This window comes from Hemiscyllium ocellatum, chromosome 20 (genome assembly GCF_020745735.1).
Source record: "Hemiscyllium ocellatum isolate sHemOce1 chromosome 20, sHemOce1.pat.X.cur, whole genome shotgun sequence".
Classification (NCBI taxonomy): Eukaryota; Metazoa; Chordata; class Chondrichthyes; order Orectolobiformes; family Hemiscylliidae; genus Hemiscyllium; species Hemiscyllium ocellatum.
The window spans coordinates 19,455,411-19,477,215 of record NC_083420.1 but is presented as its reverse complement, the minus strand read 5'-3'; the positions used below and the strand labels follow the sequence as shown (position 1 = coordinate 19,477,215).

At 41.2% G+C, this 21,805-nt stretch overlaps 1 protein-coding gene across 2 annotated transcripts in view; it reads right to left on the bottom strand.

Annotated features, from left to right (window-relative positions):
• The window catches only part of tekt4 (tektin 4), a 42,387-nt gene that overhangs the window by 1,917 nt on the left and 18,665 nt on the right, over positions 1 to 21,805 (bottom strand). For both annotated transcript variants that reach the window (XM_060840183.1, XM_060840182.1), the window contains 3 exons: positions 15,497 to 15,567; positions 11,592 to 11,735; positions 2,132 to 2,354 (listed from right to left, as the gene is read on the bottom strand). In XM_060840183.1, the coding sequence (XP_060696166.1) occupies positions 2,132 to 2,354; positions 11,592 to 11,735; positions 15,497 to 15,567 (438 nt within the window). The remainder of the gene's footprint in view (positions 1 to 2,131; positions 2,355 to 11,591; positions 11,736 to 15,496; positions 15,568 to 21,805) is intronic.

The window sequence follows — 21,805 nt, the reverse complement described above, 5'->3', positions numbered from 1 at the left end:
TAAGGGAATACGCTTGGGACAACGATGATGAAAATTTCCTTCTCTCAGTGGATTTTGTGACTTTGGAAGATTCTGCTTCCAAAGGCTATAAAGCAGGATCATTGAATATATTTAGGTGGATGGATATTGTTAGGCAGGAGAATCAAAGTTATTGGGGATAGATGGGAATTAGGAATTCAAATACGTCAGCCATGATCTCATTGAAAGGCAGAGTGGACTTGATTGGCTGAATGACCTATTCATGTTTCTAATTCACGAGTCTGTATGTTTCGAGACGTTTCTCATGGAGGGAGTTACAGAACTTGGGGAACAGTAATTGTATCTAACATTCCTAGGGTTGTAAAGAGCCTCTACTGTTCACTTCAAATAAATCAACCTCCAGCAGAACAATGTGAGATATTATTCTATCATCCCTATACCAATAGCCCATGAACAGGGATCACATGAAGCGCAACACACTGCTGGAAGAATCATTTTGTTTATAACAAAATGGCTTACTGTTTGCCCAGATGCTTGAAGTGTCTGTGACTGTAGTATATGTTGTGATGAATGATATCACTTTTAGAGCTGGGATTTCAAACCAGTGGCACATGGATGTTGGTTACTTTTGTGAAGGTAGCTAGATCAGTCTTTCCAGAGGAATGACCTAAACCAATAGGTGTCAGAGAGCAGGGAACACCCTACAGAGTGTAAATGGAAGATGTTTTGTATTGCACAAACAGAAAGTGTTGTCAGCAGGTCTGGCAGCATATGTGGGGAGAAAACAGAGTTAACATTTTGAGTCTGTTAACTCAATGAAGAGCCTTTATTGAGTCACCAGATTCAAAATATTAACTTTGCTTTCTTCCCACAGATTCTGCCAGACCTGTTGAGTTTCACCAACAATTGCTGTTTTTGTTTCAGATCTCCAGCGTCCACAGTTCTTTTTTTTATATTATTTTGAAGTTTCACATTGCACTGGCTTTACAATCAGAAAGTAAACAATGAGGGCCATTAGCTTGTTTATGGTTTAGGATAGTCACAAATTAATTTTAGCTTAGGAAAAACAGAGATTGGAGGTTTGCAGCAGGTTTGGGAAGATGCTTGACTGGGGTCAGAAGCACAATACAACATCTCTTCCAGAAAGGAATATTGGAAAGTTCAGGGAATAGATTACCTTCATAGAATGTTAGTTTGAATAAGTTCCAGACCAGGAGTGTTTGGTTAGAAATTGGAAGATTATTGAAATACTAATTCACTCTAAGCTTTCAATTTTGTAGCTATTCAGGAAATGACTGGGAAGATTCAGCTGATTTAATTTAAAAGTCTTAAATTGGATGGGTAATTTCTCTGCATTTAATTCTGCAAAGTAATGGACCTGGGGATTAGGTATAAACTTCACTTTGCCATATGTTTTAAGACTGTATCTTTCATTTAGATACAAAACAGAAATTGTTGGTAAAGCTCAGCAGCATCTGTGAACCCTGAGGAAGGGTCACTGGACCTGAAACATTTACCCTAATTTATCTCCACAGATGCTGCCAGACCTGCTGAGTTTTCCCAGCAATTTCTGTTTTTGTTTCTGATTTTTAGCATGTTTCTGCAGTTCCTTCAATTTTTCTTTATTTAGCTTGTTTAATTTTATTTTGTTTTTTCTCTTCACTGTAATAAACGTATTATTAAAGAAAATCTGCAGTCTTATATGCTTTTGCCTCAGTGAATGATCAGCACATTGAATAAATGAAATTTGATCTATCAAGCCAGATTTCATTCCAGGATCTAATGTGGGCATTTTGGGATGATATAGGAACTGTAATAACTGTCTGTTAAGTTTTTTTTCAGTAATACATTACCCACATTTAGCTCTAATGTTATGAGAGCCAACTTAAGTATTGCCTCAGTAGAAGCCTCAGTGGGTGCATGTGGGTTTTTGCTTCCCATGATGCTGACAGATCACACTTCGTTTTAATTCAAATCTTCTTAATTAAATTATTTGATAATTCAGGTTAAAACAGTTAGAAATTAGCTTGTAAGAATATCCTCCCACAGCAGTAATGAACGGTTCTAATTAAGTTAACTCCAGTTTTAGGGTGAGATGTTTGGTGTGGTTTGTGAGTAGACATGAACCAGAAACAGTTGACCAGAAATGTACCCTTCTTAGATGATACTCCAATTTAGCCTTTGCATCATTAAGTTCTTCCAGACGCTGGTGAAAGGCAGCGTTGACACGGTCATACTGACAACGCAGATCTTGCGAGGTCTCAAGTAACACGTTGTCAACCAGAGCACGAAGATTAATGGAGGCCATTCGCTCCTGTTCAGCTTTATAAATGTTACAATGGGTGAACTCAGCCCACGTCTGCGGAGTTGAAGAACTGTGAGGTCAAAATAAAATAAAGCAGCATCAAGACTCAGTGGCTATTTCTGTCCAGAACTGGTTTGCTTGCTCTTTAGAAAACTCAGCACAGATTTAATGGGTTAAATGGTCTCATTCTGTGCTGTACAATTCTACAAATATCAAATAATATGCATTAATAACACAAACTATCACCTTAGTGGCTTGTTTCTGTGGTTAGTATATTCTCTAATACAAAGTCATAAAGTCACTGGATCAAATGGACATTTTCAGTTCTTGTCAGGCACATTTGGTTTAACGAGTTCATGCAAATGTGCAAAGCAGTGAAAATTTGCCTTATTAACCCTTGTCCAGCTAAGTAGTGATCAAACTGAAAACAGCAAGTGCTGGAGATCACAGCGGATCAGACAGCATCAGACCCAGGTAACTTTTTGAGTTTAGACAACTCTCCATCAGAGCTGAAGGGAAGTGCGGAGGAGGCAGCACCTATGCTATAGTTGGGGGAGAGCTGTGGTAATGGTGTGGTGTCAGAGAAAAGATGTTGATAGATTAAGCGTTTGGAATGTGAGAATGACAGAACAGTGTTGTTGTGTTGTGTCTAACTGCCAGAATGAAAAGAGAAGACAGTCCCACTGGGGTGAGGGAAGGGAACAAAGGATATGGTGACAGAGAATGTAATAAGTAAAGCTAAAGGAAAGGGAAGAAGGGTGAGTTGGTTCACAATTTGAAGGAGTTGAACTCAATATGAAGTCCAAAAGGCTGTAAAGTGCTGATTCTGAAGATGACATATTGTTCCTTCAATTTGCACTGTGATTCCCTGCAGCATCGCAGCATGCTGAGATCAAGTGGGCATGACAGTCAAGCAAGATGCTGTGTTAAAATGACCAGCTACGGGAAGTGCTGTGCACAGACCACGTTTGGTTTCTCCAGTGCAGAGTCAGCCACACTGGGTGCAGCGAGTATAATTCACAAGATTGCAGGAAGTACAATGCAGGAAGCGGGATGGTGTTGGTGGTCATGGAATGGACTAGGGTGTCCAAGAGGGACCAATCTCTGCGAAATGCAGACACAGGGAGTAAGGGGAAGATGTATTTGGTGGTGGCATCGTGCTGGAGTTGTCTAAAATGGTGGAGAATGATCCTTTGAACATGAAGGCTGATGGAATGAGAAGTGAGGACAAGGGGTACTGAATCACACTGTTGAGAGCGATGGGAAGGGGCAAGGACAGAAATACGATTGTAAGGTTGGAGGTGGTTGAGGGCCCTGTCAACCACATGGGTGGGAAACCACTGCTATGGAAGAAGCAAGCCAAGTTAGCGGTGCTGGTTTTTGGAAGGTGGCATCAACCGAACTAATGAGAGTTAGGCTAAGTAACTGGGGGAATGGGATGGAGTCCTTGCAGGATGTGGGGTATGAAGAGCTGTAGGGAAGGTAGCTATGGGAGTCAGTGGTTTTGCAATGGATGGCAAAGGACAGTCTATCCCCGAAATGGAGACAGAGACGTCAGGGAAAGCAGAGGAAGTGTTGGAAATGGACGATGTGAAAGTTAAAGAGGGATGGAAATTGGAGGCAAAATGAATGAAATTTTCAAGGTCCTGTCAGGAACAAAAAATAGCACCAAAGCAGTAGTTGACGTACTGAAAAGAAGAGTTGTGGGACGGGCCAGTGTAAGACTGGGACAAGGATTGCTCCACATGCCCTATAAAGAGGCAATTATAACAGGGACCCATGCGGGTGCCCTTTGCCACTCCTTTGACTTGGCAGAAGTGAGATGAGTTAAAGGAGAAATTGTTTAGTGAGAGAACAAGTTTAGCCAGATGGAGGAGTGTGGTGGTGGACAGGGGGTGTTCAGGACTCTAACTAAGGAAGAATCCAAGAACTGGATGGGGTCCTGGTGGGGAATAGATGTATAAAAGGATTGGACATCCATGGTGAATAGGAGGGCAGTTAGAACCAGGGAACTGGAAATTGTCACTATGTTGGAGGGCATCAGAGGAATCGTGGGTGTGGGTGGGCAGAGTCTAGACAAGCGGAGAGAATATAGAGTCAAGATAGGAGGCAATGAGCTCAGCTGGACGGGAAAAGCTGATTCGACAGGCCTACCTACCGGGGCAGTCTGGTTTGTGGATTTTGGGAAGAAGGTAGAAATGGGCGGTCCTGGGTTAGGAGTCTACTAGGTTGGAGGCAATGAGGGGAAGATCTCCAGAGATAATGAGGCCAGTGACAGTCATAGAGTCATAGAGATGTACAGCATGGAAACAGACCCTTCGGTCCATCCGACCAGATATCCCAACCCAATCTAGTCCCACCTGCCAACACCCGGCCCATATCCCTCCAAACCCTTCCTATTCATATACCCATCCAAATGCCTCTTAAATGTTACAATTGTACCAGTGTCCACCACACCCTCTGGCAGCTCATTCCATACCACTTATCACTCTCTGCGTGAAAAAGTTGCCCCTTAGGCCTCTTTTATATCTTTCCTCTCTCACCTTAAACCTATGCCCTCTAGTTCCGGACTCCCTAACCCCAGGGAAAAGACTTTGTCTATTTATCCTAATCATGCCCCTCATAATTTTGTGAACCTCTATAAGATCACCCCTCAGCCTCTGACGCTCCAGAGAAAACAGCCCCAGCCTGTTCAGCCTCTCCCCGTAGCTCAGATCCTCCAACCCTGGCAACATCCTTGCAAATCTTTTCTGAACCCTTTCAAGTTTCACAATATCTTTCCGATAGGAAGAAGACCAGAATTGCACGCAATATTCCAACAGTGGCCTAACCAATGCCCTGTACAGCCGCAACATGACCTCCCAACTTCTGTACTCAATACTCTGACCAATAAAGGAAAGCATACCAAACGCCTTCTTCACTATCCTATCTACCTGCGACTCCACCTTCAAGGAGCTATGAACCTGCACTCCAAGGTCTCTTTGTCCTGCAACATTCCCGAGGACCTGACCATTAAGTGTATAAGTCCTGGTCTGACATGCTTTTCCAGAGTGCAGCATCTCACGTTTATATAAATTAAACTCCATCTGCCACTTCTCAGCCCATTGGCCCATCTGGTCCAGATCCTGTTGTAATCTGAGGTATCCCTCTTCGATGACCACTACACCTCCAATTTTGATATCATCTGCAAACCTACTAACTGTACCTCTTACGCTCACATCCAAATGATTTATACAAATGATGAAAAGTAGTGGACCCAGCACCGATCCTTGTGGCACTCCACTGGTCACAGGCCCCCAGTCTGAAAAACAACCCTCCACCACCACCCTCTGTCTTCTACTTTTGAGCCAGTTCTGTATCCAAATGGCTAGTTCTCCCTTTATTCCATGAGATCTAATCTTGCTAATCAGTCTCCCATGTCGAACGCCTTACTGAAGTCCTTATAGATCACATCTACTGCTCTGCCCTCATCAACCTTCGTTACTTCTTCAAAAAACTCAATTCAGTTTGTGAGACATGATTTCCCATGCACAAAGCCATGTTGACTATCCCGAATCAGTCCTTGCCTTTCCAAATACATGTACATCCTGTCCCTCAGAATTCCCTCCAACAACCTGCCTACCACTGAGGTCAGGCTCACTGGTCTATAGTTCCCTGGCTTGTCTTTACCGCCCTTCTTAAACAGTGGCACCACGTTTGCCAACCTCCAGTCTTCCGGCACCTCACCTGTGACTATTGATGATACAAATATCTCAGCAAGAGGCTCAGCAATCACTTCTCTAGCTTCCCACAGAGTTCTCGGGTACACCTGATCAGGTTGTGGGGATTTATCCACCGTTAACCGTTTCAAGACATCCAGCACTTCCTCCTCTGTAATCTGGACATTTTGCAAGATGTCACCATCTATTTCCCTACAGTCTATATCTTCCATATCCTTTTCCACAGTAAATACTGATGCATAATACTCATTTAGTAGCTCCCCCATTTTCTGTGGCTCCACACAAAGGTCGCCTTGCTGATCTTTGAGGGGCCCTATTCTCTCCCTAGTTACCCTTTTATCCTTAATATATTTGTAAAAACCCTTTGGATTCTCCTTAACTCCATTTGCCAAAGCTATCTCATGTCCCCGTTTTGCCCTCCTGATTTCTCTCTTAAGTATACTCCTACTTTCTTTATACTCTTCTAAGGATTCACTCGATCTATCCTGTCTATACCTGACATATGCTTCCTTCTTTTTAACCAAACCCTCAATTTCTTTAGTCATCCAGCATTCCCTATATCTACCAGCCTTCCCTTTCACCCTGACAGGAATATACTTTCTCTGGATTTTTGTTATCTCATTTCTGAAGGCGTCCCATTTTCCAACCGTCCCTTTACCTGCGAACATCTGCCTCCAACCAGCTTTCAAAGGTTCTTGCCTAATACCGTCAAAATTAGCCTTTCTCCAATTTAGAACTTCAACTTTTAGATCTGCTCTATCCTTTTCCATCACTATTTTAAAACGAATAGAATTATGGTCGCTGGCCCCAAAGTGCTCCCCCACTGACAATTCAGTCACCTGCCCTGCCTTATTTCCCATGAGTAGGTCAAGTTTTGCACCTTCTCTAGTAGGTACATCCACATACTGAATCAGAAAATTGTCTTGTACACACTTAAGAAGTTCCTCTCCATCTAAACCTTTAACACTATGGCAGTCCCAGTCGATGTTGGGAAAGTTAAAATCCCCTATCATAACTACCCTATTATTCTTACAGATAGCTGAGATCTCCTTACAAGTTTGTTTCTCAATTTCCCTCTGACTATTAGGGGGTCTATAATACAATCCCAATAAGGTGATCATTCCTTTCTTATTTCTCAGTTCCACCCAAATAACTTCCCTGGATGTATTTCCTGGAATATCTTCCCTCAGCACAGCTGTAATGCTATCCCTTATCAAAAATGCCACTCCCCCTCCTCTCTTGCCTCCGTTTCTATCCTTCCTGTAGCATCCTCGCAACAATGGGTTGATGTTCAGATGTGGGGTCAGGATCCGAGGGGTGGTAGGAAGAAGTGTCCGAGAGTTGGCGTTGAGACTCTGCAAGGTAAAGGTCAGTGCACCAGACTACAACAGCACCACCTTTGTTGACAGGTTGGTTAACAAAGTTAACGCTGGGCCTGAGAGAGTGAAGTGCAGCAATTTCAGAAGGGGACGCTAACTTCAGCTCTGAAGAAGAGTCATCGAAATGCAAAACATTAGCTTGCTCTCTCTCCATGGATGCTATCTGACCCACTGTAATCCCCAGCATAGGTTGTTTTCGGTGCAGATTCCAGCATCTGCAGTAATTTGCTCCTGCTAAGTAGTGATCAATGGTTGTCAACTTTATTTTTCTTCAGTTATTGTTTCCTCTTATTTTCAACCACCCTTTGTCCCTCAGCGATCATTACTGCTGTGATTTTTAAAATTTATTCATGTGATGAGGGCGTTGCTGGCTGGGCCAGTATTTATTGCCCATCCCTAATTTCCCAGAGGGCAGTTAAGAGTCAACTACATTGCTGTCAGTCTAGAGTCACATGAGGGCCAAACCAGGTAAGGATGGCAGCTTCCTTCCCTGAAGGACATGAGTGAACCAGATGGGTTTTTCCAACAATCAACAATAGATTCATGTTCACCATTAGACTGTTAATTCCAGATTTTTATTGAATTCAAATTCTACCATCAGTCATGGCAGGATTCAAACCCGGGTCCCCAGAACCCGAGTCTCTGGATTAACAATCCAGTGATAGTACCACTTGGCTATTGCCTCCCTGTTCAGATAAATTTTAATATTGAGTATTGCCTTCCTGGGACCCATAGAGGTCAGCGAGCTCAGGGTTTAGTGGTGATTAGAATCCAAATTTATCTGACAGGTCTGTGTGTTATCAGGAGTGCTTTCTGCCAGAAGTGCACTTTTCCGGTGAGATGTTAAACAACTATTTTCTTGTTTTATCATAAGGTATTTTTCCATTATTTGTTCAATACTATTTTGTTCAATACAACTCAAAAGAAGTCCACAGGCACCCTCTAGTGGCCCAGTACCATTTTACACCATGTTAACATCCAACATGTTTATGATATACAGTAGAGTGTACAAAATATTATGATGTGTAGGATCCCCCCCACCATGAACCATTATAAATAGGGATGTCAGGCGAGATTGAAACAATTGCACTACAGCTGGTCAAGGCTGGTTAATATGATTTAAGCATCCAATGTTGGACAGACCAGCCGTGTTGAGGATTGTTAGTCCATCAGGCAAGTTGTAATGATCTTATGTGGAAGGATTTGCAGTCATGAAGGAAGGTCAGGAACAGTCAAACTGGCTCCTGGACCTACAGTTCTCACTGGAAGGACTACAATATATCGAGCAGAAGTAGACTATTCAGCCCTATAGGTCCGCTCTGCCCAACCACATGATGGACTATGAGTTATCTGCCAAATCCAAGCAATATTGGGGTTGAGAGGTAAAAGTAACCTCAGGGTAGCAACCAAATCTGGAGGGCTTGGGTTTTAAGTACATAGGGTTTGAGCATAAACATGACGTTTTGTCTCTGGTTTTGTGATAAACATTTCTTTTTACAAATAGATTGTGGTGATCTTGTGTGCTTTGGGGTGGGAACCGAGATTAAATTGTGGAGAGATTTAAATTATACAAACCAATCAAGGTGCAATTTATACCTGGTCAAAGGTTTTGTAACAAGACATTAAGAGGTTTATTTTAATAAACAGGTTTGTGATTGAGCCAATTGTGTCTAGATAATTTTGTTCTATCAAAATCTTAAAATCAAAGTATCGGTGTCAGGATGGGATGGGGACAGGAACTGCTTACAATGGTCAGTGAGCTTTACCGTGTAGCTTGGCTTTTTGGTTGATTGAAGGAATGTAATGATATCACACACCTATATTTACAACAGTCACTACAAATGTTTGTTGGGTTGATATATAAGAGCGAGTTCTTCCTTGTGTCCGACTGTATTTTTCCCTGCTTACGTTTATGTGTTGATCAACAGCTACCTGTGTACCAGGAATCAAGGATTTAAATGAAATCAATTCCTCCTGGTTTGGGCCTGGTCTCTTGATTACTACAATATTTCGCAGTCCACATTCATTCACTAGGCTTTAGTGGGATTTGCCAACTGCTTGTAGTTAGTACTTAGCAAGAGCATATAGCCCATGCTGAGGATAGGCCATGCTCAACCCTCCAGGTTTGTTTAGGAAAATATTTTCCTCACACCCCAAATAGAAAAAAATCAATAAATGATTAAGTGAAGTGTTTTACTTTATTTACAGCAAACTCTTTGAAGAAATATTTTTGGCTTGATAAAATATAGGGAAAAAAGACTAACGTTCCAGTTAGATGAAGAAGAGTTTGCCCACTCTCCAACTGGTGCAGAGGAATGGTACGCCATGAGGATTGATAGGGTAGGAGAGGCAGCTAGCAACACAAGATCATGTGATGAGGCACCAGAATGAAATGCAATGTTGGCAAGTCTAGATCAGGGGGAGGGGGAGGGGGGTGGTTTGGTGGCTGCAAGTGGGACTTGAAGGAAAAGAAGGTTGGGAGAGTGTGGCAGACTGTAAGAAGTGCAAGAGGGTGAGAAGGAAACTACAAGAGATATAAGGGTGGAGAATGAAGCTGCAAGAGGTGTATGGGTGTGAAGAAGGAGGCTGCAAGGTATTCAATGGAAGAAGGGGCTTCAAAGAAGTGTCTGAGGTAAGAGGGGGTGGAAGGAAGCTGCAAAGGAAAGAGAACAGTTTTAGACCTGTCAACAAAGGTACACTCAGGTAAGATCCAAGAAAACTTGAAGTTAATAGAATAATGAATTACTTGCAAATGAATGTGGAATGACTAGTTTGAGATTGTAGAAATTCAGGAGCCATTTCTGTGGAAAATGTAATGGGTCTACTATCATGAAAACTGTCAACTGTTAAATTTAAATGTGAAATTGGAATCCAGTAAAGAGGATTGTAAGTGATCCCTCTTGTGGTAATGTCTCTACCTCTGAGCTAGGAGACCTAGCTCCTAGGTTCAAGTCCCACCTACTTCAGGAATATGCAATAACAAGATTTAATTAAAAAATTAAGAGTCTAATGCTGACCATGAAACCCTTGCTGATTGTCAGAAAAAACCCCTTCTGGTTCACTATTATCTTTAGGGAATGAAACTGCCATCCTTACCTGGTCTGACCTCTATGTGACTCCAGACCTACAGCAATGTGGTTGATTCTTAACTGCCCCCTAGGCAAATAAGGATGGCCAACAAATACTGGTCCAGGCAGCAATGGCCTCATCCCGTGAATGAATTAAAACATCTCTGAAAAGGCTGATTAAGAAAATACCCAGTGTTTGTAAGTGCCTGGATAAAACATTTTGTTTCTTTCGTTATGGAGACTTAATAGCTGTGACGTAACCAATCGTAAAAGTTATATAGAGGGTAATAGCTTTTCGTGTGTCAGTAAACTTGAAATAAATCTTTTGTTAACTTATGCCTGTTACCTTGTACCAAGTTAAGTGCTTTAGTGCCTAAGAAGCCAATGCTTTACTCAAATGTTGTGGCTTTGATTTTAGAGCAGAGTTGATCATTATCATGGATATTGATAAGTCATACTAAGTCTGCTGTGAGTCCAAATACCCCATATAAAATCATATCAATTCAGAAAGCATTGTTACAATGTAACAACATCAGCTAACAAATGAGTTACTGAAAATGAGAAAGTAAACCCTGAAAATTGAAAGGTAACTGTCGAGAAAATTTCAGCAAGAATCCTCAAAAAAGAAAAATGATTTGACTTCCGGTTGTGACTGTTCCTATGTCAACATGGAAAAGGTGTAACACTAACAGAAAACTCTGGAAGTACTCAGGTGCTATTTGTGGAGAGGAGCAGATCCATTTCTTGACAATAAGATGCTCATGGATCTGCTGGTTTTATTTTCAGAATTCCAGCATCCACAGCATTTTGCTCTAACGTCAAGGTAAATTTGTTGACAAGCACAGAGCTGGGTCATTTGACAAACGAAATTTCAGTTGTCTAAGACAAGCTGTGACTTAGATCTCACTTGTCCAGATCACTTTTTCTTAACATTGCATTTTATTGGATTTCATTAATTCCCGTCAAAATGAACTTTGCCAGAACTTAAGGCTCTATTTTGGCCATGCGATTCTAAGTGTTATTAATGTGAGGTGATAAATATTGTTCTGTTTGGATGGAATCTGATTTGCAAGCTACTACAGCATGAGAAGGACCTGTCAACAGTGTCTGATTTCTGAACATGAATTACAGTTTGCCTTACTTGTCCTCAAACTTAGCAGAGTTTGGATGGAATTGAATATTTGTGCTTTGGTTATTGAGGCCTCCGGCTTTGACATCAATTTTGTATGCTTCGTATTTGTCCGACCAATCCAGTTCCAGGACCTCCTTGGCATCTCTGTTCTTCCTATAACGAACAGTTTATGGTGTACCATTAATACAATGGAAGAATACCAGAGGAGAAAATACATTAATAATTTTCAACTACAATTTGTTAAGGAAAATGTGACAAATCCTAATAAGTTTTTGCTGTGTTAATGGCTGAACTCACTTTTCTGAAAAAAAGTTATTGTTTACTTTCAGGCTTTAGTAAACACTAGCGATAAAATGAATGTATTGTGCGCAGTGAGTCTAATATGCTGCAAAAGTAGCTATTTTCATTAGGTTGTTGATCAATGGCTATCAGCTGTTTTGTTGGCCACAAGTAGCATCAAAACCACTCCTAATGCTCTTCTTGACCAATGAGCCTTTAGATATTTTCCAGCTAGGGTTACCAGACAGTAATTAAAAATTTCCATTCATTTCTCTGCCTTTCGGAGTAGAAGCTGATTCTGTTAGCCGACTTGATGCACCTGACTGAGTTCAGTTGAACAAAGTAAAAACAAGAATTGAGATCCACATCTCAATTAATAAACTCTCTGAAGCTCATTGAAGAGTGAAGTTTGGTGCAGCAGAGGTTTACAATGTTGTTTCAGATTGTAACCTCTGGCCCCAGAGGTTTGTTTACCTTTACTTTTTTAGTGCTAATTTTTGTCTTCTTTTCACTATTTTCGCTTTTATTTTGAATAGTAGTTGTTCATGCGTCTGCAATTCACACCTCCTTCAGAAGGGTCACTTGACCCGAAGCGTTAACTCTGATTTCTCTCCTCAGATGATGCCAGACCTGCTGAGTTATTCTAGCAATTTTTGTTTTTCTTTTTGATTTAAAGTAGCTGCAGTTCTTTTGCTTTTTATTTACACCTTGTGCTAACTTTCCTGTCACTCCCTTTGTCCTTGCATCATGAATCCTTTTGTCCCCTAATTTCTCCTGCCTTCCTCCCTAGTACAGATTTTGCCCTTTGTTCTCCTCCCTGTATTTCACATGCCTAAAGCCTATTATACCTCTAGCTTTTCCCTGTTCTAATAACACAAAAATCGTTGACCTAAAAAGTTAACTTTGGTTCTCCTTAAACAGGGGCTGCCAAACTTGCTGAGTCTTTCCAGAATTTTCTGTTTCGTACGTGCAATATTTGTATTTTAATATGATACATCAAAGAAAACGTGAATTGTGTCTGGGCCTCCTGGCCCCGAGGTACGTCTGTACCATTGGGTTCATCAGAGGTTTACAATGTTGTTTCAGATTGTAACCTCTGGCCCATTTTATTCACCTTTACTTTGTTAGTGCTAATTTTGGGGTTTTTGTTTTGCTATTTTCTCTTATTTTAGATAGCAGTTGTTCATGCATCTGCCTCAGTTCCTGAACAGCTTGCCTTGAAACACAGTAGATTCTGTGGTACGTGTACAAATTTAACCCGTGGTTTTTGATTGCATGTTAGAGTGAAAACAGTTAAGCCAAGCCAGAAAAAAGTGGAAATGCAGAATCAATTTGTCTAAAAGGAATGTTTCCATCCTTGAGTGACTGTTTGACTTGTTCTGCACCATCATCCTCTTTTGGTTTTACTTCTATGCGTGCTATTTGAGATTGGTAAAATTATATTTACATGGAAACCATCTGGCATGATTTTGTTGCAGTTTGCATTTTGAAAGGTTGTACAAAAGTAAGATGCATTGCCCAAAAATATGGTGAAGTATATTCAAGAGTTAAAACAGAACTGGGTTACTATTTTAAAGTGTTAAGTAGAGTTATAGAGTCACAGACATGTACAACATGGAAACAGACCCTTCGGTCCAACCTGCCCATGCTGACCAGAGATCCCAACCCAATCTAGTCCCACCTACCAGCACCCGGCCCATATCCCACCAAACCCTTCTTATTCATATGCCCATCCAAATGTCTTTTAAATGTTGCAATTGTACCAGCCTCCACCACTTCCTCTGACAGCTCATTCCAAACACGTACTACCCTCTGCATGAAAAAGTTGCCCCTTAGGTCCCTTTTATATCTTTCCCCTCTCACCCTAAACCTATGCCCTCTAGTTCTGGACTCCCCCACCCAAGGGAAAACACTTTGTCTACTTATCCTATCCATGCCCCTCATAATTTTGTAAACCTCCATAAGCTCACCCCTCAGCCTCCGACACTCAAGGGAAAACACCCTCTCCCCATAGCTCAAATCCTCCAACCCTGGCAACATCCTTGTAAATCTTTTCTGAACCCTTTCAAATTTCACAACATCTTTCCGATAGGAGGGAGACCAGAATTGCACGCAGTATTCCAACAGTGGCCTAACCATTGTCGCAACATGACCTCCCAACTCCTGTACTCAATACTCTGACCAATAAAAGAAAGCATATCAAATGCCTTCTTCACTATCCTATCTAGCTGCGACTTTACTTTCAAGGAGCTATGAACCTGCACTCCAAGGACTCTTTGTTCAGCAACCCTCTCTAGGACCTTACTATTAAGTGTATAAGTCCTGCTAAGATTTGCTTTCCCAAAATGCAGCACCTCAGGTTTATCTGAATTAAACTCCATCAGCCACTTCTTGGCCCATTGGCCCATTTGATTGTGACCCTGTTGTAATCTGTGGTCACCCTCTTCGCTGTCCACTACACCTCCAATTTTGGTGTCATCTGCAAACTTACTAACTGTACCTCTTATGCTCGCATCCAAATCATTTATGTAAATGACAAAAGTAGAGCACTCAGGTCCGATCTTTGTGGCACTCCACTGGTCACAGGCCTCCAGTCTGAAAAACTGTTCAATAATATTTTCATGCGGGGAGAAAGCAATGGAATTAGACTAATTTTACGGCACTTTCAAAGAACAAACATGGGCATAATGGGCAGAGTGATCTCCCAATGTGTTGTATTTTTCTATATGATCCAAACATTCCACTACTTATTTAATTAGAAGGTGGAGGTATATGTTTCTTCAAGCATCAAAGTCTCTGAATAGGGCCTGAGATAAGAGGACTTATGCATGACTAGAATGAGCCTCTGTTTTCCCAGAGATTAGAAATATGAGAGCTGATTTAATTTAAAATTCCCACAGAGCTTGACAGAGTTGATGCTGAGAGGCTGTTACCACGATTGCAAGTCTGGAACTAGAGGTGATAGTGTCAGGATAAGTCGTCGAGTATGGAATTGAATCTTTGGAATTCCTTGCCCTTTGGAATGACTTACCCCAAAGAGCTGTGGAAGATCAATCATTGAGTACATTCAAGACTGATAGTAGTATGCTATTGCATCAAAGAGGGAATGAAACAAGATTGGAATTGGGCAGGAAAGTGGAATGGATCTGGAAACTCAGTCAGGACCTTATTGGCACAAGAGACAATATGGTCTACTTCAGCTCAAATGTTTTATATTCTTACCCATTCTTTGGATGAATCTGTAGTGGAAATACTTGCCCAGTCAGTGTCAGCTTGCATTTTCTAGGTTCTGACACTCTACATCTAAATTAGTGACAATATAGTATAATCACTGAATTCACGAGTTGGAAAAAAAATGAATTATAAAAGTACCCACATAATAAGATCAGTCACAATCATTTGTAATTGATTTTTTTTAAAAAAAGGATTCTGATATTAGGTTTAAAACTTTAGCCATAATGTTTCATAATTATTGAGCAATGGTTTTGATTGTAAATTTAAGACTTCTCTGTGAATTAATGTCCCTTAAAATGTAGATAAATAACTTGAAATTCAAAACATAGCATAGAATGCACTGAAAGGGTGATCAGTAAGTAATGAATCTAATAATATTCTATCCCTGATAATTAAATTACCTTATCTGCTTGTTGACCTCATCCAAAGTTCGCTTCAAAACTCCTTGGACATTTTGAATCAAATCAACTTCCTGCATTAAAAAGAAAGAACTTAATCAGATATTGATTCAGAAGTGGCCCAGTTCCGGTTGAACTATTGTAAATACCAGGTACGTGTTCATTGAAACCAGCAATTCAGTAAGTTGGACCAGTCTGCTACAGTGGGTAATACCCTTGTAGAACAGGAATTCATGGGCTCAAGTCCCAATCCAGGGCTAGAGCATGACAATAAGGCTGACACTCCAATCTTAATGTGAGTGCTATCTTTCAGATGAAGTTTTATTCAAAGGATTGGTCTGCACTTGCTTGTGGATGAGAAATTTCTCTGGAATTTTTTGAACAAAGGTAGCAGAATACCAAATTTCTAAAGGAACAGAGTATATAAGTAGTGAAATATGCTGCAATTGCACAAGGCATTATAGACCATGAGAACCTTTTTCCACGTATGGAGTCAGATATTACGAGGGGGCATAGCTTTAAATTAAGGGGTGGTAGGTATAGGACTGATGTTAGGGGTAGATTCTTTACTCAGTGAGTCGTGAGTTCATGGAATGCCCTGCCAGTAACAGTGGTGGACTCTCCCTCTTTATGGGCATTTAAACGGGCATTGGATAGGCATATAGAGGAAAGTGGACAAGTGTAGATTAGGTGGGCTTGGATCGGTGCAACATCGAGGGCCAAAGGGCTTGTACTGCACTGTATTTTTCTATATTCTATGTTCTATGACACCACACCTGGAGTGTTGCATACAGCTTTTGTCCACTTATTTCAGTTGTATGTAACTGTATTGGAGGCAGTTCAGAGGAAGTTCACTAGATTGATTCCAGAACTCATGGGTTTGCATTAAAAAGAGAGATTGAGCACTTTAGGTTAATATAGTCTCAAGTTTAGAAGAGTGAGAGGAGATTGATTGACGTATATAAGGTGCTAAAGGGATTGACAAAGTATTTGTAGAAATGCTGTTTCCTATGCAGGGCAATCTCGAATGAGATGTCTTACTTGTAGACTAAGGGACAGCAGATTTAAAACAGAGATGAAGAGAAATTACTCCTCTCAAAGGTGAATTTGTGGAATACACTACCCAAGTGTGTAATGGATGTTGGGACATTGGGTAAATTTAAGGAGGAGACAGATTTTTAATTAGTAACGTTTTAAAAGCTTGTGTAGAGCGAGCAGAAAAGTGGAGTTGAGGCTGAGAGGAAATCAGCCCTGATGATATCAAATGGTAGAGCAGTCTCAAGAGGCTAAATGGCCTACTCCTGTTCATAATTCTCATGTTCTTAATTATTCCTTGAGTAATACATATCCCTCAATCAACATTGCAAGATAAAACATTACAAGGTCACAATGCTGTTTTTGGGAATTTGCTGTGTGCAACTTAGCTGCTGCTTTTCCTACATGACAACAGTGACGACGCCTGTAATGTGATTCAGCACGCAACTGTGAAAGGTTCTTTATAGACGTAAATTCTTTCAGCATGCACGTTATTCTAGAAATTTTGATTAGTTGTCTGCCTCATTTCTCTTTGCTTCCCCATTTCTCCAAAACATATGAATATAGTCCTACGGATGCCATCAACTTATGGTGACCTGAACATTGATCCCTAGGAGCATTCTGCACAATGTAGGGTAGTTTTATTTTTGATTTGCTCCAGATCACAGCTTTCCTAATTTATGAGATGCAGGCATTGATGATACAATTCTTCATATGGTCTAGCTATTTGTTCCATTAATCTGATGGTATCTGTACATAAATTACTAGAAACTGAATTGTAATAGATCTGACAGTGATACAACATTTGCAAAATGACTGACCTTCATATAAAGAAAGTGAAACTAACAATGTTGATTGGATGTTTGCATCAATTTAGAATGACCAGTTCTGCACTCAGTTGTATGGAAATTCAGGATTAGATAGTCACTAACATAAAGCACTGTGGACAGAAAATTTGTCAATATATTGTTGAACAGCGCTGAAGCTCAATAGAATTATTGATAATTGTGAATGTGTAATCGGGCTAGGACATTCTCCAGGGGTTCGGACAATGAAAGCAGTTTGAGTACATTATGAAAGTAATATAAATACAGTATCAAATGCTAAGTACACGTTGCTTTATGTCTTTAATATGTATAGCAGTCTCAGTATAATGAAAACAGTGCTAACCTCTGTTCAATACAGCAATGACATTTCACAGATTAAACAACAAACATTATGTTTCCAGAATATTAAGTGATTCAGAAGCAAGGGTATCAAAGGCCTTTCTTCTTATAGAGTCATAGAGTCAAACAGAACCTTTGGTCCAACTCGTCCACACCACCCAGAATCCCAATCTGACCTAGTCCAATTTACCAGCATTTAGCACATATCCCCCTCAACCCTTCCTCTTCATGCATCTATCCAGGTACCTTTCTGAATGTTCTAATTGTACACGCCTCCACCACTTCCTCTGGTAGCTTGTTCCACACACCACCCTCTGTCTGAAATGTTACACCTTGGGTCCTTTTTAAATCTTTCCCCTCTCACCTTAAACCTGTACCCTCTATTGATGGAATCCCCTACCATGGGGAATGAGTTTGCTACTCAGCATATCCATGCCCATCATAATTTTTTACAACTCTGAAAGGTCACCCCTCAGCCTCCAACTCTCCAGATAAAAAAGCCCCTAGTCTATTCAGCCCCTCCCGAAAATTCAAACTCTCCAATGCCGGCAACATCCTTGTTAAACTTTTCTGCACACTCTCTTTCTTGTTTGCAAATTAGAAACATGATTACAAGTGTTTAGTGAACATGAATTTTAGAGTTTAAATTGACTAGCTGTAGTTTATACATGTTATGTCTTTAAGTAACCCATCGACTAATGAACCCCTCTGACTCTTATTCAGTCAAAGCATTGAGTACAGGAGTTGGGATGTCTTGTTGCAGCTGTACAAGACTTTGATGAGGCCATATTTGGAATACTGTGTGTAATTCTGGTTGCCTTACTATAGAAAGGATATTATTAAATTAGAAAGACTGCAGAAAAGATTTACTAGGATGCTACCTGAACTGGAAGGTTTGAGTTATAAGGAGAAATTGGATAGGCTGGGACATTTTCCCTGGAGTGGAGAAGACTGAGGTCTATAAAATCATGAGAGGCATTGATAAGGTAGATAACCAACAGCTTTTCCCCAGGGTGAGGGGGTCTAAAACTATAGAGTATAGGTTTTATGGTGAGAGGGGCGAAATACAAAGGGGTCCAGAGGGGTGGATTTTTTTTTCACACAGAGGGTGACGAGTGTCTGGAACAGCCTGCCAGATGCAATGGTGGAATATAGTACAATTCCGTCATTTAAGAAACATTTAAACAGGTACATGGATGGGGTAGGTATGGAGGGATACGGACCAAACACGGGCAAATGGGACCAGTTTAGTGTTGAAAACTGGGTGGCATGGCCACGTTGGGCAAGAGAACCTGTTTCCATGCTCTAGATCTCTATGACCTTATGACCAGATACACTGAGCTTATCCAGTCTAATTACTTGATGTGGTTGCAATATCTCCCAATTTAAAATGTGATCAAATTGTTTGCTGACACATAATATCAGTGACCAAAAAATTACTAAATTGCACACTCTGAATCATCTTGAGCATGTGAAGTCACTGCAAGTCTGACGAGAAAGGGAGGTTGGTGAGGAGAAAACAGCATTGCTCATTTTCTTTCCTTTCACTGTTTTCTTCAGCCTGTTGGGGATGAGGAGTTTGACATCGCAGGGGAAACGCGTTTACTGAGGGCAACCTGCAGCTGACATGAATGGAGTGCCGGCCTCAGTAAGTAGGACCGGGTGAGTATTTCTATCGTCCAGTTTTTAAAAGTATTTACAGCACAAGAGGTGAGGGGAGGTCCCTGGTATATAAATAGCATTCTTTAGATCAGTGGAAGTAAATGTAAAGGGAGTAATTTAAGGGTAAATTACACCAGGACAGCTCAGCCACATGAAATGTTCTCCTTATGTGATGCGGGAGGTCAGAGACACTTCCATTTTCCAGGCTGATGTTTTCGGCAGGAATTGTCTCCAGCCACAGCTTTCCAAAGTCTGCATTTCAAATCTGGAGCAGTGGCTGGAGTCACTATGGAGTCCGATATCTTCATGGATAATTCATACAGTGAGATAGTCACAGTCCACAAGCAGAAAGGGAATGAGTCACCATCAGTCACAAAGAGAAGTACTAGGCAGGCAGTGCTGGAGGCACTTGGGTCCATTTTTCATTTTGGACATTGCTAGGGAAGATGGTTTCTCAAGCAAACTCAGCGAGAGCCAAATCCATGGCACCGTGGCTCAGCTATCTGGCGGACAGAAAAAAAGCGTGGGAGAGCAATGGTGATAGGGATTCTATCGTAATGGGATCAAATAGGGGTCTCTGTGGCTGCTAGAAGGAAGTGAGGACTGCAGATGCTGGAGATCAGAGCTGAAAAATGTGTTGCTGGAAAAGCACAGCAGGTCAGGTTATGCTGCCTGACCTGCTGCGCTTTTCCAGCAGCACATTTTTCAGCCTTGATCTCCAGCATCAGCAGTCCTCACTTTCTCCTAGAAAATTTTAGCTTACTGTGAATCCTCTTCCAAGGATGCCTTCCTTGAAGAAGCTCTCTTCCTCCCTCTACAAGGATTTCAGTGAGTCCCTCTCTCACTGCACCCCCCCAGGTCATCTCCTCTGCACAGAAACTCTTCAGCCACGTTCTCAAACAGACTCGTTACCACAGCCACATCTCCTTCCTCAGCACCTGTCTACGGAATCGACTGACCCCGCATGGACTCCGGACTACGTTCAGACCAACAAAATTTGGACCCAACCAGGACAACCAGTACCTACAACAAATCCGAAGCCTCCAGCAACAAACCTCCTTCCGGATCCTCCACTCCACACTTGCAGCCATGCACAGCTACCTACATTCCCTGCAATTAGCCGTACCCCAACTCAGGACAACACTCTCACAGACCTGCAAAGGACCTCTACTGTTCTTCATCCTCAGAAGAATCCATACACTAAACAAACAGTTCTTCCTAGCCATATCGGAAATTAAAGACAGTAAGTACCAAAAACTTTCTAAATATGCTGCCTGACCTGCTGCGCTTTTCCAGCAACACATTTTTCTGTGGCTGCTGGATGGTATGTTACCTCCCTGGTGCTGAAGTCAAAGATGCCACTGAATGACATTCTGAAGAGGTTTGTAAACAACCAGAGGTCGTGGTCCATGTTAATACAATGATATAGGTAAAAAGCAGGATGAGGTCCTACAAGCAAAATACAGCGAAGTATGAAATAAATTAAAATGCATGACCGCAAGGCTACTAATTTCAGGGTTACTCCCAATGCCACATGTTAGCGAGATCAGGAATAGAAGAATAGACTGGATGAATGCATGGCTGGAGAGCTAGTATAGGTAGGAGGGATTTAGATTCCTGAGAAATTGGAACTGATTGTAGGGAAGATGGGACCGAGATAAGTTGCACCATACCCAGTCCAGGTCTGATATCTTCATGGAAGCATTTGCTAGTTCTGTGGGGAAAGTAACAGTAGGACAAGGACCTGAGCAGGGAGACACAAGAGACAGAAACAAAGATAGAAACAAAGTGTAGAAGTCAAAAATGGAAGGCAATTGAAACAGGAATGGCAACCAATAGGGGTCAGTTTAAATGTTAAAGAGACAAATTTAAAGGTATTGTTTCTAAATTGAGATGCAATAGTAGTCTCCCAACCCATGGACCAGGAAGTCTGGGTTCAAGTCCCATCTGCTTTAAAAGTGTGCAATAACATCTCTGAACAGGTTGATTAGAAAATAGGTTAACAAAAAAAGTTTTTTTTTGCATTGGTCATTCACAGTATGCTGGATGAATTAACAGCACAAATAGTGATGAATTGGCACAATTACATAGCTGGATGGTGACAACATTGGGAAATTAATATCCAATCTTTAGGATGGAGAAGCAAAAAAACAAACAGATGATTTAGCATTCTAATAAAAGATGAAATCAGTGCAATAATGGAAAAACACACTGGCACAGAAAATCTAGATGTCTGAGTGGAGCTTAGAAACAACAAGGGGCAGAAAACATTAGAGGGAGTAGTCAAATAGTGATGAGTTAGCAGATGGCATAAACAGAAAATTAGAAATGCATATAACATGGGTGCTACAGTAATCTACATCTGGACTTGGCAAACTACATTAGCAATAATACGGTGGTGGATGAAATCCTGAATTGTGTACTGGAACCAAGTAGGGAACAGCCTGTT